Consider the following 18,791-nt stretch of genomic DNA (forward strand, 5'->3'; position numbering starts at 1 on the left):
TCTACCACACTTGGTAGGGTGAAACGAGGTGGAGCTTGAGAAGGGATAGAAAAGCCTGTTTGTAATAGAGGGCACTGGCAGGCAAGCTAGAACCTAGTATGCACTCAGATGTCGGAGCTAGAACAAGAGAGTGGAGAAACCGAGGCACAGCATGGGCAGAATGGGTTCCACTGTAACAACACTGCTTTTCGGACGAGGAGAAGGAAGAGGGAAGCCTCTAGGTTTTTGGATGTGAGGGGGCAGATTGTTGTGTAAAGAAAATGGCAAATAATCGGGGAGGGCGAGAGATTTTCACTAAAATATGACCATAGTATAACAGCATTACAAATGGTCACTTACTAAGTTAAGACTGATATCAGCCAAGAAGGAAAGAATGCTCATTTTATTCATTATACTGCCAAGAAACTTCCAGGGCAGAGGAAGAGATCCGCCAGTCCAAAAACTCCAGGCTAGTAATGATTTTTCTAGTTCATTGTAATACTAATACAATCTGCATAAACATAAAGGTGAAATTATGGTTACCCAAGATGATTAGGGCATGCACTTGGAAATATTTGTCTAGCAGTGGTGATGAAGTGGCACTTACCTGTCCCCATTATCTTGATTAGTACAATAAATATAACAAGGATGGTAAGATAATTTGCATGATTAGTCTATCAAGACAAAAGGTATAGACCACTTTAAGAAAGATAAATAGAAAAAATGGCAGGTGGTCTTATCTTTCTACCATAGATTTGAAGATGTACTTTTAAAATTAAGAAATAAAAAAAATGTTGGAATCAAGATTATCCGTGTCCAGAAAGAGATAAAAGAAAAGTTATTTAATTGGAATTGTGTATAAATTAAAAATGCAAATGGATTATAGGGGGGGGGAAGGGAAAGAACTAATATATCTATGCAATGTCTATTTTAGACCTTGAGCCCAAAGGAAAAGATAGAGAAAGTGTCTGCAGAATTCTTCTAAGGGACAGAAAATACATATGGCTGTCTGGTGGACCTAACTATAAACATTGCCATCACATAAACAAGAAGAATTTTACATGGATAGTTGCTACTGGAAATGTCAACCAAGCTGACCAATACAGTGACGAAAGAAAAGGAAAAAATGCATGCCCCAGCTACATGTGTGTAATTGAAAATAAAAATAAACCTGTATTTTTAGAATATAAAGAATATAGGTCAAAAAACCGCCAAATGCAATTCAATGTTTGCCCATTGTCTAGATTGTCTACCTAAGACTATTTTTTCACCTCCAATAAAGTGATTGAATCAGGGCTGGGCAGGAGGCCCAAAGAAACATAAAATGCTTCTAGGTTTGATTGGGGATTGGGGTGAGATTGGGGAAAGGAGGTAGGTGTATGCTTTAGTTAAAGTTTAGTTAAAATGACTAAAAATGACTAAAAAGTGATAGAAATTCCAAATAAACGAAATAAGAATCCCAGCAAAAAAAAGAAAGCTGATTTCAACAAAACCCAATTTAATAAGCTCAGCTTTTGGGAAATCTTCAGTGGGAAGAAGGGCCAAGATAAAAGGTGCTCAGGAGAATAGAAGTATCTAGGAAGGGGTATAAGAAGCTAAATTGACTAAATCTGGTACAACTAGATTTAAAATTTGAAATGCAAATGGAATAGTCTTAAGCAAGAGATTGGGTTGGGTCAGTAGAAGGGAATTGCAATAAATGGCTGAATTTAATTGAACAAACTTTTATAAAATTCCTACTCCATCTAGGCACAAAGACAAGAACAATTTCTGCCATTTTGAAGATTAAATTCTACTGAGATAGAATACAAACTGTAAAAGGAAAATTGAGATGGAAGGAAATACCAACAGCTAGTGAGGAGGCTTCATGAAATGGGTGCCACCTGAGGTGTAATTTGTAAAAGTCAGCCCTTCTTTTTCCCCATTGTTTAATTACTAGCCTCCTAGTTGCCTAGAAGAGTTCATCTGATTCCCTAACCATTTAACATTCCCAGAGAGGAGACCTGAGTCCTGGGGAAGATGGGGCCCATTAAATTTGTTACAACCCACATGCAGAAATATGCACATGTGCAAATTTGCAGATGGTCAAATGAGTCCTACTCAAAGTGTACAGACACATTTAGAGCTATCTGGAATTATTAGGACTTTTAGCTCTGACTTGAGATAAGCAGAATAAACTCTCTACTCAAATGGGAACTAGTTGTGCTTTTCTAAATCACCAAGTCAAAGGTCTTGAAGCTAGATATTCACAGGTGCTTTCTCATGGGTTCATTGTTAGTGTCTGATGTTTATGGCAAGTCACATAAATAAAAATGATGTTTTTATTTAAAGCTATATATACATATATACTTACACACACACACACACACACACACACACACGCACACATATATAGTTCTTGCCAAAACTGGAGAACCATTTTGAAACATTCAAAATGAAATGTCAAGACAGTAAGAAAGTTTATTATAATTATAATTAACATATATGCATATGTGTACGTATATGCATAAATAAAATTTGTAATAGTTGCCTTTCTTTGTGTTTGGATATTTCATTTGATTTTGAATATCTCAGAGGTACTCCATATATATATGTATATATTCAAAGTACCTCTTTGAGATATATATATGTATATATATATATATAGTTGTAATAGTCATCTTTCTTAGTATTTTGATTTTTTATTTGATTTTGAATATCTCAAAAAGGTGCTCCAATTTTATCCAGAACTGATCTGTTCATAGTAGATAAACCATCAGATCAGGAACAGGTAGGTATCAGGGTATCAGAATGATCCTATCCAGTTGCGGAAAGAGATTGAGACTGCCTTGAGCAATCATCAGCATCATGCTTCCTTCCAAAAGGAGGGCAACGGTAGGGTAAAGATATCAGTGGATTTGGAAGGAGTCAGAAGGCCTGAGATTTAAAACCCTATTTTGCCACTTATTAGCTCTGTGATCTTAGTTCACTTAATCTTTTTGGACCTCAGCTTCCTCATCTATAAAATGGGAATAGTGATATTTACATTGTCTCTGAAACCTATGTAAAATACTTTGTAAACCATTAAAACCTTGTGTAAACCTTGCATTATATTAAAGAGCCACTCACCAGACTGACCCGTGTGACCTTTGGGACTCTGCTAATGCTTCATTTTCCTCCAGAGGTATCTCTGTCCTGCATGCATAAGTTTTGCTTCCACCTCGGTCCCTTTGTTCAGACCATTCCAACCCCATCCCCCATCCCTTTTGCTATTCCATGCTGGTTATAATCTTCAAATCTCTTCATAGAACTAGCAGTATCTCTGTGGTCCATTCACTCTTTAAATCCCAGTCACCTTAGATCCAGCATGTGTGTAAATATACCTTAGTATTTATACCTGTACAGTATAGAGATCATTACAAATCTGTGTACAGTACATATTGATTACATCTGTGATTTGTCAGTGTGGAGATTCACTCCACTGAGGAAAAATCTTGCCCATGATCCCATAGCCAGCACTTGTCAGAGGCAGTATAGGAACAGAGAGGGGTCTTTCTAACAGCAAGCCCATCCTCCAGCCACAGTGCCCTGCTGCCTTTCAGGTATTTGTACAAAGAATCCATTCTTACCATCTTGCTCTTTATGTGTTTTATCATTGTTTTGTGGATGGCCCACGTTTGGTTCTTTAAACTAAATTGTAAATTCCTTAAAGAGCTTCCCAGACTGGGTCCCTTGATTTCCAGAGATAATTGAATCAATTTTAGATCTGTCCCAAAAGGAAGCTATCTAAGGCCTAGATACTATCTACTATTTCTGTCTCTAGCCTTTGTCTGGTCTGAAGCTCAGGATTTTGCCATTCACTGATTCAACTCTAGATCCCTAAACACTGCCACCCTAAGAAGTCTATCATATTGTGTTCTCTTTTTTTCCTTTTGTCCTATCCCACACAATAGTCTCTGTGCTTTTTATAGAGATTTTCTCACATTGGAAAAATCATAGCCAATATACAAAATAAAGGTAATAAGGGGGTAAAAGAAATCTGTTATAAAATGATGTCTCCCAATCTATTGAATCTAGTTGCTATTTACTTTCCCAGACTTATCTGGGGTTAATTCCTCATTTGTTTTAGAAGTCATCCACATGGACCTTTTTCATTCTGAATCTCCTTTGAAGAGAATCTTGTTCTCAGGATTCTTTATGAACCTTTGGTTCTACCCAAACACTTTGTCATGATTTAAAATTTGGTATCAGATCCTTAGTTAATTAGCAGTCACCTATCCATGAAGTCTTGATGTGGACTTATTCACAGCTACTTCCCAAGGTATTAACAGTATTAAAGTATTAAATTCCAAAAAATGAACACGTTTTCTTCCTCATCACCTCAAAACCCTTTCCAAAAGTTCATGATGCCCTGCTTCTTTCCATCTGTGAATAACTCTTCTCTCTCCTTTGTGTTGCTAGGCCCCTTTAAGTACCTTTTATAATATCATACAAACTTTGCTTTAAAATGCTTGAATAGTAATACCTTTTATTCACTCACCCAGATCACAGACACTATACTGTGCCTTGATTATTCCCATATCTACCTGTTGATGGGTTGATTCAGTGAATGGCAAGTAACTAATGTCATTATAGTAGACTAAATCTAGTGACTCAAATGGGCTTTCAACCCATGCATTCCTGAGTCCAAGCTAGTTCTGACTGAGCAAATTTGGAATCTGACTAGCGGTTGATTTCACAGTTAAAGTCTCCAAGTGGCGACAGAGACATAAATGGCATAAAATGCCACCCTTTCTGAGCTTCCTAGTTACTCTGCATTTGTCTTATGCATAAAACATTTGAATTATGAACTCTATTCAAATGTGAATTACTTGAGATGAGGTGCTGTTTTTACTTTTCTTTGTATTCCCTAGCACATAGAAGCCATTTAAAAAATGGTTTTCGATTGATTCAGATAAACTCAGATAACCATAAAGATAACTATACATTGAACAAATCATTTAACTTGTGTTGCCCTCAGGTTCTTATCTGCAAAAATGAGGGGTTCGGATGAGATAACTGCTAAGATTCCTTCCAATTCTGAGTCAATTATCCTGTGATCAAAAGAATGATTATAAACATCATCCCATGTCTCTCCTCCCTTTTGGAGCTAAAACTCTTAAGAGAAGGCGACATGTCCTCCTGCAATAGCTGCTTCCATTGTCTTTCTTCTCAACTCTACAATCTGGATTCTAACCTCATTATTCAACCCAAACTGTTCTAATGGCCTTTTCTCAATCCTCATTCTCATAGACTTCTCTGTAGCCTTTTAAACAATTGTCATTCACTCTTTGATCCTCTCTTCTCTAGGTGTTCGTGCTATTGCTCTCTCATTTTCCTTTTAGCTTTCGGATTACTCTGTCTCTTCTCCTGGATCTTCATTTTATCACACTCATGAATCCCCCCAAGGCCCTGTACTGGGCCCTCTTTTCTTCTCCTTCTATGCTATTTCATTTGATGATCCCTTCAGCTTCCATAATTTCAATGATAAATCTCTATAGAAATTACTCTGGGTTCTACTTTGTGCATACTTGTTTGCCTGTTGCCTTCTTCGTTAGACTGTAAGCTCCTGAGGGCAGGGATGTCTTTGTCTTTCTTTGTATTGCCAACTTTTAGCATAGTGTCTGGCACATAGTAGGCACTTAATAAATGTTTATTGACCAAAACCTCTATTCCTACCTCTCCAGCTGCCTAGTAAACATCTCCAGTTGGAAGTCCCATAAACTGAACACATCCAAAACTAAACATTATCTTCCCCCCCAAACTATCCCCTCTTCCAGACTTCTCTTTTACTATTGGGGATACCCATATTCCCATTTATCCAGGTTGCAACCTGGATGTCACCCTGACTTCTCACTTTCATATTCCATATCCAAAATATTGATTTTACCTTCACAGCTTTCTCTTTATTCTGCCTCCTTTTTCCCCTCTGACACTTCACCATCCTGGTCTGTCCCCTCATCATTTTACATGTGAACAATTGCAGTAGTCTTTCTGCAGTTTACAATTTGAAGTTGCTCTTTCTGTTCTTAGCTGTCAAATTAATCTTTATGTTCTTAGCTGTCAAATTAATCTTCCTAATCTGCACCCTAAAGTACAGCTCTGACCACATATACACCCAGTAGTCCCCCATCACTTCCAGGATCAAATATACCATTCTCTGACATTTGAGACCTTTCATAGACTCCTCCCACTCACTGCCCAGCTTTTATCTTTCCAGTCTTCTTACACCTTATTCCCATCCATGTATTCTGGCCTTCCTTCTTATTGTTCCTCAACTTACTTGACACCCCATCCCACAATTTGAAATGCTTTTAGTTGTTCCTCATGCCTGGAATGCTTTCCCTCCTAATTTCTACCTGCTAGCTTCCTTGGTTTCCTTAAAGTTTCAACCTTCTACAAGAAGTCTTTTCTAGTTCTTAATTTTAGTGCCTTCCCTCTGGAATGATTCCCAAATTTCTCAGGTATATATCTTGTTTGTTGTTTTCCCCTTTGGGCTGTGAGTTCCTGGAGAACAAGGATTGACTTTGCCTTTCTTAGCACAGGACCTGATAGTGGGTGCTCAGTAAAGTGACTCCTAGCTACCTTGTAAGACTTTCACTTTGGGAAGTTAAGATCACTCAGAACCGAACTGCTCGTTTTGTCTTCCACAAACTAAAAAGTACAGAACAAAGAGATCATCAAAGCCAAAAACCATGTGTTGGTAACTTCAAACCCCCCTCCCCTCAATTTGATATTCCAGCCACTGCTACTCATTTGTGGGCAAGTTGCAGATGTTCCAGAGCTGTCTCTGGCTACTGGCATAGAAAAAAAAATGCTCCCATCTCATTACCATTGCTATGGCAGAGATATAGCTTTATTCTATGAAGTCAGGGGGAAAAAACACGATCAGGATTCTCAGGTAATTACACCCATCTGTTAAGTCCACTACTAAATCTGTTTTAGAATTTCCTAAAAGAACGTTTCCCTTGATAGTAGCTCTGGTTGTGTGGCCTAGACCTTAAAAGCTCTTTGGGACCAACAACTAAGAGGAGATAACAGGTAGGTCCCCAATAAGTTTATTTTAACTCAGAAACTTTGAGGCTACTCTGATATCACTGAACAATGACTTTCCCAGGTAGTAAACCACAAATCTGACCTCATGTTTTTGAGGTTCTCTGGGCCTGAGTAACATACTAGTTCAGGACCATAGCTGGCAAACACGGCCATTCCCTTTCTCTCCTCTCCAAGTCCAAAGGCCAGAGCTGTTACACTGGTCCTGAACCTAAGCTTATCATTCAGCACTCTGAGTCTTCTCCCAGAATACATGTATCAGATTCCCTATTGCAAGTGAATTAAATAAAGAAATAAATGAAATAAGGTGAATTAAAAGGTGGCCGGGGGTGATTTTGGCTGTTAGGGGAACTGTTAGAGCTAGTGGTTGAATAAGCAGGCTAATTGTTTCGATGATAATTAGTATAGGGATTAGAGGTGTTGGAGTGCCTTGTGGTAGGAAGTGGGCAAGTGAAGCTTTTGGTTTATTGTGAAAGCCCAGTACCACTGTAAAAACGTCAGCCAACTTCTAAGCCAGACAGTAGTGACGCAGTTTAGCAAGCAGCCAACCAGAGGAGCAGGTTGTCCACAAGGTATCACTATGTTTACAGAAAGAGAGACAATATATGATAAGATGTTAGCACCCAAGTTGGGGAAAGTCTTTTCACTCTATTAGGGAATAATCCATTGAGGTTCTGAACCCAAGTTAGAGTGTTACAGTTTGAGAGAAGAAATCAGAGTTCAGGAAAGACAAAGCTAAGAACTTGTGATGTGAGATTTATGAGGAAAGTAGAGGAAAATTCAAGCTTTTTGCTTAAAAATGAATACATTTAGAGAGGATTTGCCTTTAAAACTGATTTCTTCTTCATCCACCTCCTGCCAGAGAGAGGATGACTTAAACATCAGAATGAGACATATTTTTGGACATGACCAATGGGAATTTATTTTGCTGATGCATATTTGTTATAAGGGTTTTCCTTCCTGTCCTGCCCCTCTATTCTATTGCAGGAGGGGAGAGGACGGTTGAAGAGATAACACATAAAAATAAATCTATCTATATTTTTTAAAAAGACTAATGGTCTGGTAAGGACAGAGCAGTAAGAAACATGAATTGTAGCAGAACTTCCAAAGAACTGTTAGAGAATCCTAGAAGACATCACTAAAGGAGGCTGTGGCTTTCTTTTTATGAATCTCTGTAATAAAAGGAGATGCACCCCTACTTTGTCTGGGCTAGGAGTGGGGGAAGCTTTCTTGATCAGTAAATGAACCAGCAAGCGTTGATTAAGAATGTTCTAGACAATATGCTAGGCTCGCCTGGAGATCCAATTACAAAAGAAAAAACCCAGCAAAACCTGGAGAGGTGCAAATATGCCATTCCTTTGTGGGGAAGGAGAGAAAAGGGGGAGCTGCTTATAGTGCAAAACCACTTCATATATGATAAGAGTGGAATGAGACTTGGATGACTAAGGAAAAAAATTTGAAACACTTCCAGTAGAATTAAGATTGAGATATTTTTGATATGAAATACAGAAGTTTTGGAGGACCAATATCTTGTAAGGATTATAGGGTAGTCTGTCGACCTCAAATCTTGACAGCTGCGATTTAAACTAGATTCTCTAACCACAGATTGCACCCCTAATGCTTATGACCGTGTTTTTTAATGGGGACATTGTGAGAGTGAGGATGAATCGATGCAAATTCATCCTTCCTTATAGGAGAAAATGAACGTCTCTAGGTGCATGCTCTTCCCAGGCTTAATTTGGGAAGGTCATCTTTGGATGTAAAGAATAATGAGCTCTCCTTTTTAAAAGACTCAATCAGTACTTGCTGGAATTAAGAGACAATTGTCTTGGTTCAGTTATAAAAGTTCTTCTCCAATCCTTGTTCTGGGTAAACTGCTTTATGCTAGTCCTGGAGCCCTAGGTTCCACACATACCCACCACACACACACACACACACACACACACACACACACACACACACACTTCTTCCTCCCCCCCCCATCCTTCCCCCACTCCCCCGCCCCCGCCCCCCCTCCCGGCCCTTGCTACTGCCGTTGCCTGGATTTCCTACAAGTTTTCCACGTCCTTTTTAATCTGTAGCTCCTAGAAGTGCGCAATCCCATGTTCCCTTCAGGGGCTTACCCTTGCTGAGTCTACTGAGAGGATTAGTTTACAGTTCTTACTCGCAATTTGACTGAATCAGGCCTCCGTGTCATTTTTACCTTCTTGTTCCTATTCATTTTGTGGTCCACGATGTGCTTAAGGTTCTTATTATCCCTTTCAATTATAACTGGTCATTCTGCCACCTCTATTCGTTTCACTAATTGCTCCATCCTGGTTGCTCTACCTTATACCTTGTACTGGAACTGCATTCTACTTGTTCTGACCACATTTCCAACTTCACAAGACCTATTAAAATCCTATTGTTCTCCTAGAGGCGTCCCACCCCCACCCACCTATCCCAGCTGGCGGGACAAACGCGTGACTGACATCTGGGGTGTATACTCAGCGAGACAAAAATCTGGGGGTCAGATCAGGGAGAGCTGAGGTACGGAGCAGAGCTTAAGCAGAGAACAGAAAGGCTAGGCTGAGCAGCGTGTAGGTATCGAGGTCCGAGGTGCAGCGCCCGGGTGTCGATGACCTCCCCGGGTCTTTCGTTTGTCTCCCCGCAGGGAACATCGTGGGCGGCTGTGCTGTCCAGCCACCGTCCCCTGCCCCTCCCGTCCGGCCGCGCCGAGGGCTGCGGTCAACATGGGGTGAGACCTCCTGCCCAGGAGATTTGCGCTTTGGCAGGGTCCCGCCCCAACCCCCCACCCCCACCCCCCAACCCCAGCCCCCTGCAGCTTGGCTGAGCCCAGAGGCGAGGCCAGGGCGGGGCGGGGCGGGTCCCGGCGGGCGGGGAGGGCGAGCCCAGGAGGTGCAGGGGGCATAGAGGGCAGCGGGCGGGCGGCCGGGGATCGGGGCAAGGGCTAGTGCCTGGGGCCGCCCGCCCGAGGGGGAGGAGGCTGCGGCTGCCCCTGTCGCAGGTTCGCTGGGGAGCGGGAGGGAGGCAGGGACAGGGATAGGGTGCGGTCTGCGCGGGGCCCGAGTCCGGATCTCTTCCATTTCCCCCTCTCACTCGGCCCCGGGCCGCGCCGCAGACGGCAGCAGCTCCCGCTCTGCCCTAGTCGCCTGACCGCCGGGCCGGGGTGCAAACCGCGGGACCCGGCCAGCCCGCCGGTCCGACCAGCCCAGCCCAGCCCAGCCCCACCGGCCCGCAGTCCCGCCGCCCCCCGCCGCCGCCGCGTTGCCAAAACAAACGGGCCGGCCTATTTATTGGCGGCCGGCGGGCTGGGCAGCTCAGAGCCGAGGCGCCGAGGGGGACAGAGCGCCGCCACCAGCCCGGGCCCTGGGCCCCAGTCCCCCACCACCCCGCAGAGCTCCGTCCCGCCCCCGCCGATGGCGCTCCCGCCCGGAGCCCCTCAGCGCCACCCCAACGCCTGAGCGCCCCGCAGCGCCCCCGCCCGCCCGCCCGGCGCCCTCGGCCGCTCCCCCGGGGCTCCCGGCCATGTCTCCGGCCCGGCTCCGGCCCCGACTCCGGCTCTCGCTGCTACTGCTGCTGCTGCTGGCGCCGGCGGCATGGGGCTGCGGGCCGGGCCGGGTGGTGGGAAGCCGCCGCCGGCCGCCGAGGAAGCTGGTGCCACTAGCCTACAAGCAGTTCAGCCCCAACGTGCCCGAGAAGACTCTGGGCGCCAGCGGGCGCTACGAAGGCAAGATCGCGCGGAGCTCGGAGCGCTTCAAGGAGCTCACCCCCAACTACAACCCCGACATCATCTTCAAGGACGAGGAGAACACGGGCGCCGACCGTCTCATGACCCAGGTGAGTGCGACCTACCCGCTACTGACACCGCCAGCGCCCGGCGGCCCAGCCGACCCGACCTGGCTGGCACCTTCTTCCAGGCTGCCCGGCCCGCCCCCTTGGCACCTGCCCACGCTGGTCCGCCCTGCCCCCTTTGGCCTCCGTCGGGCCGGCTCGTGCCCCACGTTGGGCTCCTAACCTCCCAACCTCCCCGAGGAATCCCGGAGGCTCAAACTGGGAGCAGGTGCACGCCAGCCCGCCTGAAGTTCCAGGGTCGAGGATCAAGGTGGGATAGACCGACCAGACGGATAGCCCGCGGGTGGGATGGTGGTGGTACGGTGGGAGAGTGTCCAAAGGAACTCTGACTCGGGGATATCGGACGTCTCACTGTCTCGGGGATCTGCAAGGTTTGTCCCAACTTAGTTCTCCATTCTGCCCGGGGCTGCGCACTTAACTCCTGCACCCAACCCTCTCTGGTCCCCGGAGCGACGCTGCTAGGAGCGCGGGGACAGTTTCCTCTACAACGTCCTAGCAGTCTTCCGCGCCGGCCGCTCCTGGAGTTGAGTCCCAGCCAAGTCGGAGACGTGTCTGGGGCTTGTGAGCGCAGGGACTTGGGGACCCCAAGCAGCAGAAGATGATTTGCGCGAGTACCGGATCAGGAGGGGGAGGGCACCCTGTGGGAGCTGTCCCTGGAATCCAGAGGCTGAGTGTGTTGCGGTGCCTCAAGCTAGATTCTGACACGGAGATCCAAAGCAGAACTGGGTGGATGGGGGGGTGGGAGGGTAGGATTACAGGACTTGGCTAGGGGAGTTGAACAGGAGGGGATGGAGCTTCAGAAGTGGGTTGGCATGTGAAAGGGCCAGGATACTTGGGAAAGTTAGAAGAGAGCTGACCGGAACCTCCCGAGGCCTCTGGCGGCCCGGCGTAGAGCCAGGGTTGGACAGGAGTGAGTCGCCGCGCTGGCTGGAGCAAACCTGCCTTTTAAACAAAGGCGGTAAATGGAGAGAGCTCCGTCGCGTTCACTGTTCCAGCCTCGGGATTCACTCGGGAGTTCCCCGTCTGCTGTCTCTGCGGCTCCTTAGAGGACCACCGCCCCGGCATCTGGGCTTTAGCTGTGGATCGGGAGGGGAGCGCTGGCAGTGGCAGTGCCGGGCAGGCCCTAGTGAGGCCGAAGGTTGGCCGCTGGCGGGCCCGGCTCTGAGGAATGCAGATAAGGATCCCGGCGGCGGGCTCGACAATCATTGACAGCGCCCAGCTTCGGCCCTGGCCCAGGGAGAGAAGGCGGCCTGTCCGGCCGAGCAAGGAGCAGAAATAGACTGGGGAAGAGAGGTCAGGGATCCACTTATCCCGGAGGGAAAGGGAAATGAGAAAAAAGGCCCCTTCGAAAGGGAGAAAGCGCCTGAGCGGGGAGAGCACAAGCGCAGGAGACAAGCTGCTCGGAGCCTGCCTGCAAGCCGGCCATCTAGGTTTTTCCAGAAGCGGCTGCCCTCTCTACCTCTCTCACCCTACCTCACCCAGTTCTCTTCAGCGCCGTCCCTACCCCCACCCCACAAAAGGGTTGCCGCTGTTGACTCCCGACCTGAGGAGTCCAAGGGTCTGTGAGGCTCTACTTGAGACTGTTCAGTGCCCCGGCCCCAATGAAGGGAAGAATAAGGTCAGCTCTATAATTCAAAGTGGTCGTGCCCGGCTTCCTGGAGTCTCAGATATGTTCCCTACTAGTCCATCTCCCCACGCCCACCTCCGTGCCCTCTCAGTTATCCGTTTTGCCTTCAGGTCCAGTGTAAGCGTCAGTAGTCTCTATTTCCTTATTCCCAGGCTCCAGGACTTCAGGCACTAGGGAGTCAGTGGCGACTTCAGCTCTTCCCTACATTCCCTTCCCTCCGGTCCAACTGACTTCCCGGGTCCCCGAGTTTGGGGGGGAGGGCAGTTATCTTGGTCTGCACTGAAGAATCCATTTCTCTTTTCCAGTCTCTATTTGGGCAGGCTTGTGACCCCCGCCCCTCACCAAGGTGCTGAAGGCGCTCTGATCTGGATGAGGACTTCGTTTAGGCTGTCAATGTGTTGCTCTCCACTGTCCAATTCTCCCTCCTTTCCCACTCCCCAACCCCAGCCAGCCTTAGACCTTGAGGGCAATTGTTCTCCTCTTGCCATCCGACTTATTTTCCCACTCCGGCCACTCCAGAGTCGTGGTCAACACTTTCCTGGTCTCTGTCTGGGTCCCTGACTTCAGATCGGCAGGTGTGGACAGGGAAGGACCCCAAAGAAGCAGAGATGGCTGGTAGCTCTAACTTGAAAGACATTCCCTGATGCTCTCACGGGATCTAGGATATAATAATTCAGTTATAAACCTTGGCCGGGGAACAGGGGGGTAAGAATGGGGTGAGGAGGATTGCCGAGATGTTGGGCTGGGTGTATGGACCTTTCGCCCAACCAGGGTGCTCTTCCTACACCTGTCATGACCTGGACAATCTCATCCTTTTCGGGACTTCCAGCCCTGAGGCTGCGGTGACACCTGCTGGGCATAACGGTCCCTGCACCCCCTTTCCTGTCCGGTTCCTGCTAGTCCTGAGAACTTGAAACCCCCTGCCTTTGGACCCAGCCGGGTGGGATGAGAAAAAAAGAGTTCCGAAGTCCCTGAAGCCGAAGTCCGAGGCGATATAAGAGAGGGCAAAGGGATCAAGACATATGTGCACAGATTGGTAGAAGGCTTTGGGCTTGGAAGCAGAAGAGGAGGAGTATTAAATAGAGGCTCTCACTCGGAACTGGAGCTTAGGCAGGGAACTCAAGAAAGGTTTTCAGGGACTTCTGCTCTTAAAGGCCTTAGGAGGCAGGGTCTAGGTCTGGAAGCCAGAAGCTATCGGTTTCGTTCAGAAAGAGGGTGGTCCAGGAGATAGAATTGTAAGGAGCGGGATTCATCCTGATGGAGTGTCTGAGTCAGGAAAAGAAAGGGTTCTATCATTTCATATGCTTCCTCAAAAAAGTACAAAGTTGGGAGGTCGTGGCCACGGGAGCGGGAGCTTGTCCTGTTCCTGCCGGCACGTGCTCCCCACACCCCAATCCTCTCTTATTTGGATTGTCGAGTTTACCCTCCGGTCTCCTGATCTCTGCCTTTTGACACCTCCCCCCTTCCTAACCCCAGGCAATTCCCTTTATTTTTTCACTGACTCAAGTCTTCCAGCACCGAGCCGCCGGCGCGGGCGCTAGTGGCTAAAGCCGAGGTCACTGGAGGATCCCTGAGGTTAGATCCAAGTGAGACGAGACAGAGAGGTCCCCAAATTAGGGGCACAGAGCCTGGTGATTAGGTTAGCCGCTTCTTCCCTGGAACAATCTGGTATCTGGACTGTCTGGGCTGAGCTTCCAGCCCCCTCTGCCCTTCTTCCTCCCCCTCCCCCAATACGAGACAGCGCTTTCGGACTCGGGACCCCAACTTTCCATTTCTGATCCCCTCTCTGCCCTCGCAGCGCTGCAAGGACCGTCTGAACTCGTTGGCCATCTCGGTGATGAACCAGTGGCCTGGCGTGAAGCTGCGGGTGACGGAAGGCTGGGACGAGGACGGTCACCACTCTGAGGAGTCGCTGCACTACGAGGGTCGCGCGGTGGACATCACCACGTCTGATCGCGACCGGAACAAGTATGGGCTCCTGGCAAGGCTGGCAGTGGAGGCCGGCTTCGACTGGGTCTACTATGAGTCCAAGGCGCATGTACACTGCTCGGTCAAGTCCGGTGAGCCTTCGGGAGACTGGGCCCGGGAGGGGCGGGGCCGAGGACAGGGCAGGGGCCGGTCGGAATGAACTGAGGTGAAAAGAGGGTGGGTGGAGAAACAAGGCACAATGGCCCTCAGCAGGACGCGGATACCGCCCCCTTCCTCTGCTTGTGACCACTGGTCCGGCCTTTGCTTGATATAACCTGATTAGCCAGCACTCTGGAGTGGGGGTTCAGTGCCCCTGCCCCGAGCCTGGGGCCACAACCCAAAGTCACCCTTCAGGATGGGCCCAACACCCCCCAAGCCGCACATGAGGAAGAGCAAGACCAAAACGAGATGGACCGATGGAGGGAGCCAGGGGCTGGCAGAACCACTCAGTGCCCGAGCCTTTGGGCTGGAGAGTGGAGGTGTTGAAACCGGGGTGCAGATGGGGAGAATGCCTGAGGCACTTTGTTTGGGGAGCTGGGATTTCTACTGTATAGAACGCGACCCCCAGATCCTTGGAAAGTTCAGAGCTTGGAGGGAATTTCTGTATGCCGCCATGCAGGTCAGGGCCCCCCTCCTACCGGGTAGCTCCCTCTACCCAAGGGGGCGCAGGCGACCCCCAAGCCTTGACGCTGGGCGATTTGGGGCCAACCAAAGAATGAGAGCCAGAATGGGCAGCATGGAGTTAATAAAGTGGATTTACCTGAAATGGCTGCCTTGTCAATCAGAACTGCCTAGAGTCGGGGCTTGCATTACCAATTTCCCACAATGACTTTACATAGTGCCCTTTGGAAGAGGATACAAATTTATTACCCACATTACTGGTTCTTTCCTAATGATTCCTGCCTCCACTGGTCCTGCACAGTAATGCTATACTCTGAGCCCACAAAAGGGTCCATACCAAGACCTTCACACATTCAACACAGCACATGGATCCCTGCAAATAGCTCTGTATCCCAGCTGTCCAGAATTTATTGGCTTTCACATCAATGATCAATGGTCTCACACTGATAGTGTGATAGTGAATAAAATGAGCCTCCCCAGTCCCTCTGATTTCACCCAATACTTCATAGCTAATAAATTCATTCATCACTCTTTCCCTTTAATCTTGACCATCCTGTTCTCACATATTGATACCACACATTTCTGTTACCCCCAATTTCTGCTCATTGACCTTGACTCATCCATTAATCTCACACTGCACTGTCCCAATACATTGAGTCTGCACACTGACCCTAAGTGTGGACTGGAACTTGGTAATCTTTGCAATTTGTACTGACCTGATTTGATTACTAATGTACAAACTTGTACTCCATTCCCTTCCCACCCTTCCCAACCCTTCCCCCGCCCATAACTGGACCTATATTCCACAGACATACCAAATGCAATTAAGGCAGGAAAACTGGGGAGTAGGCAACGTGTGAATGAAGAGTGAGAGAAAGAAGGGAAATGATACTCTATACAGGAGTGGAGATGTAGAGGATCTATTCCTTTTCTTTCCATTCTTCCCCATAATATCACTAGGTTTCTCTTCCTCCTTCCAGTTGTGCAGATACTCTTGTCTCAATGTTATAGGAAGGACCCTTGAGCTTCCCCTTCCATTCTGTTCTCCTTCCCTTTGCCCATTTCCTGTCATGGTTCTTAAAGTGGGGGCGGACTTTGCTGGGGCTTTAGTTATGCTGCATTCCCAAAATGAATGGGGATGGGATGAGGAGAGGCTGGGTTTGGGACTGGCACCGATAAGTCTGCATGTAGTTCTGCATGCAGGATGGAAGAAAGGGAACTAGGCTAAAGAGCTAGTTATCTCCTGCCAACGGGTGAGCTGAGGGAGTGAGGGAGTGAGGCTAGGAATCTGCAATCCATGACAATAACCAAGTCTCCCTACCCTGTCCATTCTCCCCACAGAGCACTCAGCTGCAGCCAAGACTGGTGGCTGTTTCCCAGCAGGAGCCAGGGTTCGCCTGGAAAACGGGGCTCAAGTGGCTCTGTCTGCCTTGCAGCCAGGGGACCGGGTACTGGCCATGGGGGAGGATGGGAACCCCACCTTCAGTGATGTGCTCATCTTCCTGGATCGGGAGCCAGCCATACAGAGGGCCTTCCATGTCATAGAGACGCTGGACCCGCCCCGGCGCCTGGCACTTACACCAGCACACCTGCTGTTCACTGCAGATAACCACACAGAACCTGCTGCGGGTTTTCGGGCTACCTTTGCCAGTCAGGTGCAGCCTGGTCAGTACGTGCTGGTGGCAGGAGTGCCAGGGCTGCAGCCTGCCAGAGTGGCCTCTGTTTCCACGAGAACAGCCCCGGGGGCCTATGCCCCTCTCACGAAGCACGGGACGCTGGTGGTTGAAGATGTAGTGGCCTCCTGTTTCGCAGCTGTGGCTGAGCAGCAGCTGGCTCAGCTGGCATTCTGGCCCCTTCGCCTCTACCACAGTCTGTCATGGGGCAGCAGAACCCCAGGAGAGGGTATTCATTGGTACCCTCAGCTGCTCTACCGCCTGGGGCGCCTCTTGCTGGATGAAGACAGTTTCCATCCCTTGGGAATGGCAGGGATGGGCAGCTGAAGTGTCCCATCCTCATTCACCCCCAACCCACCATACTAGGCAAGAAGCCTCCCCCACCTCAAATCCCTCTATCCCTCTGCCAGGAGGACTCTAGTCCTGGTGGATGGTGAAGGAGAATAGGGAGGGGGGTGGGAAAGGGAAGAAATGCACGCTGGGAGACTTGTCACATTTAACACTAAAGTGAGTGACTCAAGGTTCTTTCCCCAACCTGGCACAAAGACAGTAGATGTGGGTTAAGTCAGAACAAAACAGCTACCGGGGAACCCTCTAAAGACCTCGAAATTGGCTTCTCGCTCCCATCACTCCCAACCAGCCAAGCCTCTCTTCACTGACTCCAAGAGGCCTCATGCTTCCACTCCCAGGTCTTTACCCTTGGGTTAAGGTGCACCTTCCTTGATGCTGCTAGATTTCCCAAGAACAGGGTGGAGAAGAAGGTAATAAGTTCCTGGGCATATGGAGACAGAACTTGCGGAAGTTCTTCACTCAGCCATAAGGACTTGTAACTGCGATACACTCCCGGCCAGCCCTAAAAGACTTGTTATTGGTGGATAGAGTTCTTTAAAGCAAACGGAACCCTGTGATCTAGCCAATAGGATGGAGGCACCCGAGCCCTTCCCCTCGAAAGACCTGTGCGACCCAAATCAGATACCACCCGGGGAGCTCCACAAATCGTGTGTAGGGGTGGGGATGGGGTGGATAAGTGCCACCCAGGCCCAGATCCTTCAGGACTTCGTGGAGGGGGGAAGAAGGCTCCTCACAACGTGAGATGGGGATGAGGAGCATTGGCTCCTGGACTAAGCACAATTCACTCCCCATCTAAATCTCCCCCCACTACACCCCCTCCTCCAGTCGTGTCCCCCCCTTCTTATTTATTGGCGCGGAGGGGGCGGGTCCGTGGGGGCGGTTTTGAAGCATTTTTGTCTTCTCTCTCTTTTGTAATAAACGTTATTTAAGATGTCACAACCGTGGGGCAGGGTCATTGTAATGAGACCAATAAATTGATTCAACGGTGATGTGGGCAGGTCCTTTGCCCCCAAATTCAATTCATATTCTCGCTCAGCTATAGAGGTTGGTCTACACAATGTTTTCCTCCCAAGAGCCTGGAAAATAAGATAGTACAGCATTGCAATCAGTATTTTACACCTTCACCACAGCGCGATCCCCTTGTACTCCTTCCAGACTCCAACCGCTGCTTAATGCAGCTAATTATGGCAGAGGAGGAAAGCTACAAGGAACTAATATAGTTAGGGGATATCCCCGACTTGGTTTATGTTTCCTTCTTCAGTTTGGCCTTCTACGGAATTATTTCTATTTCTTGTCTGAGTCCTACTTAGTATTTGGCATCCTACCTTAGTCTATGGATAGCCCTGCTTTTATTGCAGGCTTTAAGGTTAACAAAATGCTTTCCTCACAAGGAACCTATGAGTCAGGTAGCACAAACAGTATATTTTATAGGTGTTGTAACTGAGACACGAAGGAGTAGACGGAGTAGACGCTGCCTTTTTCTGCACCCCTCCTTAGGGATTCCACCCATCCCAGACAAGGGATGGGCCTGGGTCCCACCTCCATAACAAAGAGAAATTGCTTCTCCAAAAAAACAATGTCTAATTCCAGTTTATGGTTTTGTCCTCCCTTCTGTCTCTCCGCCCACTCAATCCTGTTGAGCACCT

The 18,791-nt window shown here is 48.1% G+C and overlaps 1 protein-coding gene and 1 long non-coding RNA gene across 3 annotated transcripts in view; one reads left to right on the top strand and one right to left on the bottom strand.

Annotated features, from left to right (window-relative positions):
* The first annotated feature begins 10,221 nt into the window (after window positions 1–10,221).
* On the top strand, window positions 10,222–18,084 carry IHH (Indian hedgehog signaling molecule). The gene is made up of 3 exons (XM_051983531.1): window positions 10,222–10,890; window positions 14,331–14,592; window positions 16,463–18,084. Exons 1-3 carry the CDS (start codon window positions 10,579–10,581, stop codon window positions 17,119–17,121), a joined length of 1,233 nt encoding a protein of 410 aa, XP_051839491.1. The 5' UTR covers window positions 10,222–10,578; the 3' UTR covers window positions 17,122–18,084.
* The window catches only part of LOC127553091 (uncharacterized), a 31,229-nt gene continuing 30,473 nt past the window's right edge, over window positions 18,036–18,791 (bottom strand). For both annotated transcript variants that reach the window (XR_007951656.1, XR_007951657.1), the window contains one exon: window positions 18,036–18,221. This is a non-coding gene — a long non-coding RNA (uncharacterized LOC127553091). The remainder of the gene's footprint in view (window positions 18,222–18,791) is intronic.

The sequence above is a fragment of the Antechinus flavipes genome, chromosome 3 (assembly GCF_016432865.1).
Source record: "Antechinus flavipes isolate AdamAnt ecotype Samford, QLD, Australia chromosome 3, AdamAnt_v2, whole genome shotgun sequence".
Classification (NCBI taxonomy): Eukaryota; Metazoa; Chordata; class Mammalia; order Dasyuromorphia; family Dasyuridae; genus Antechinus; species Antechinus flavipes.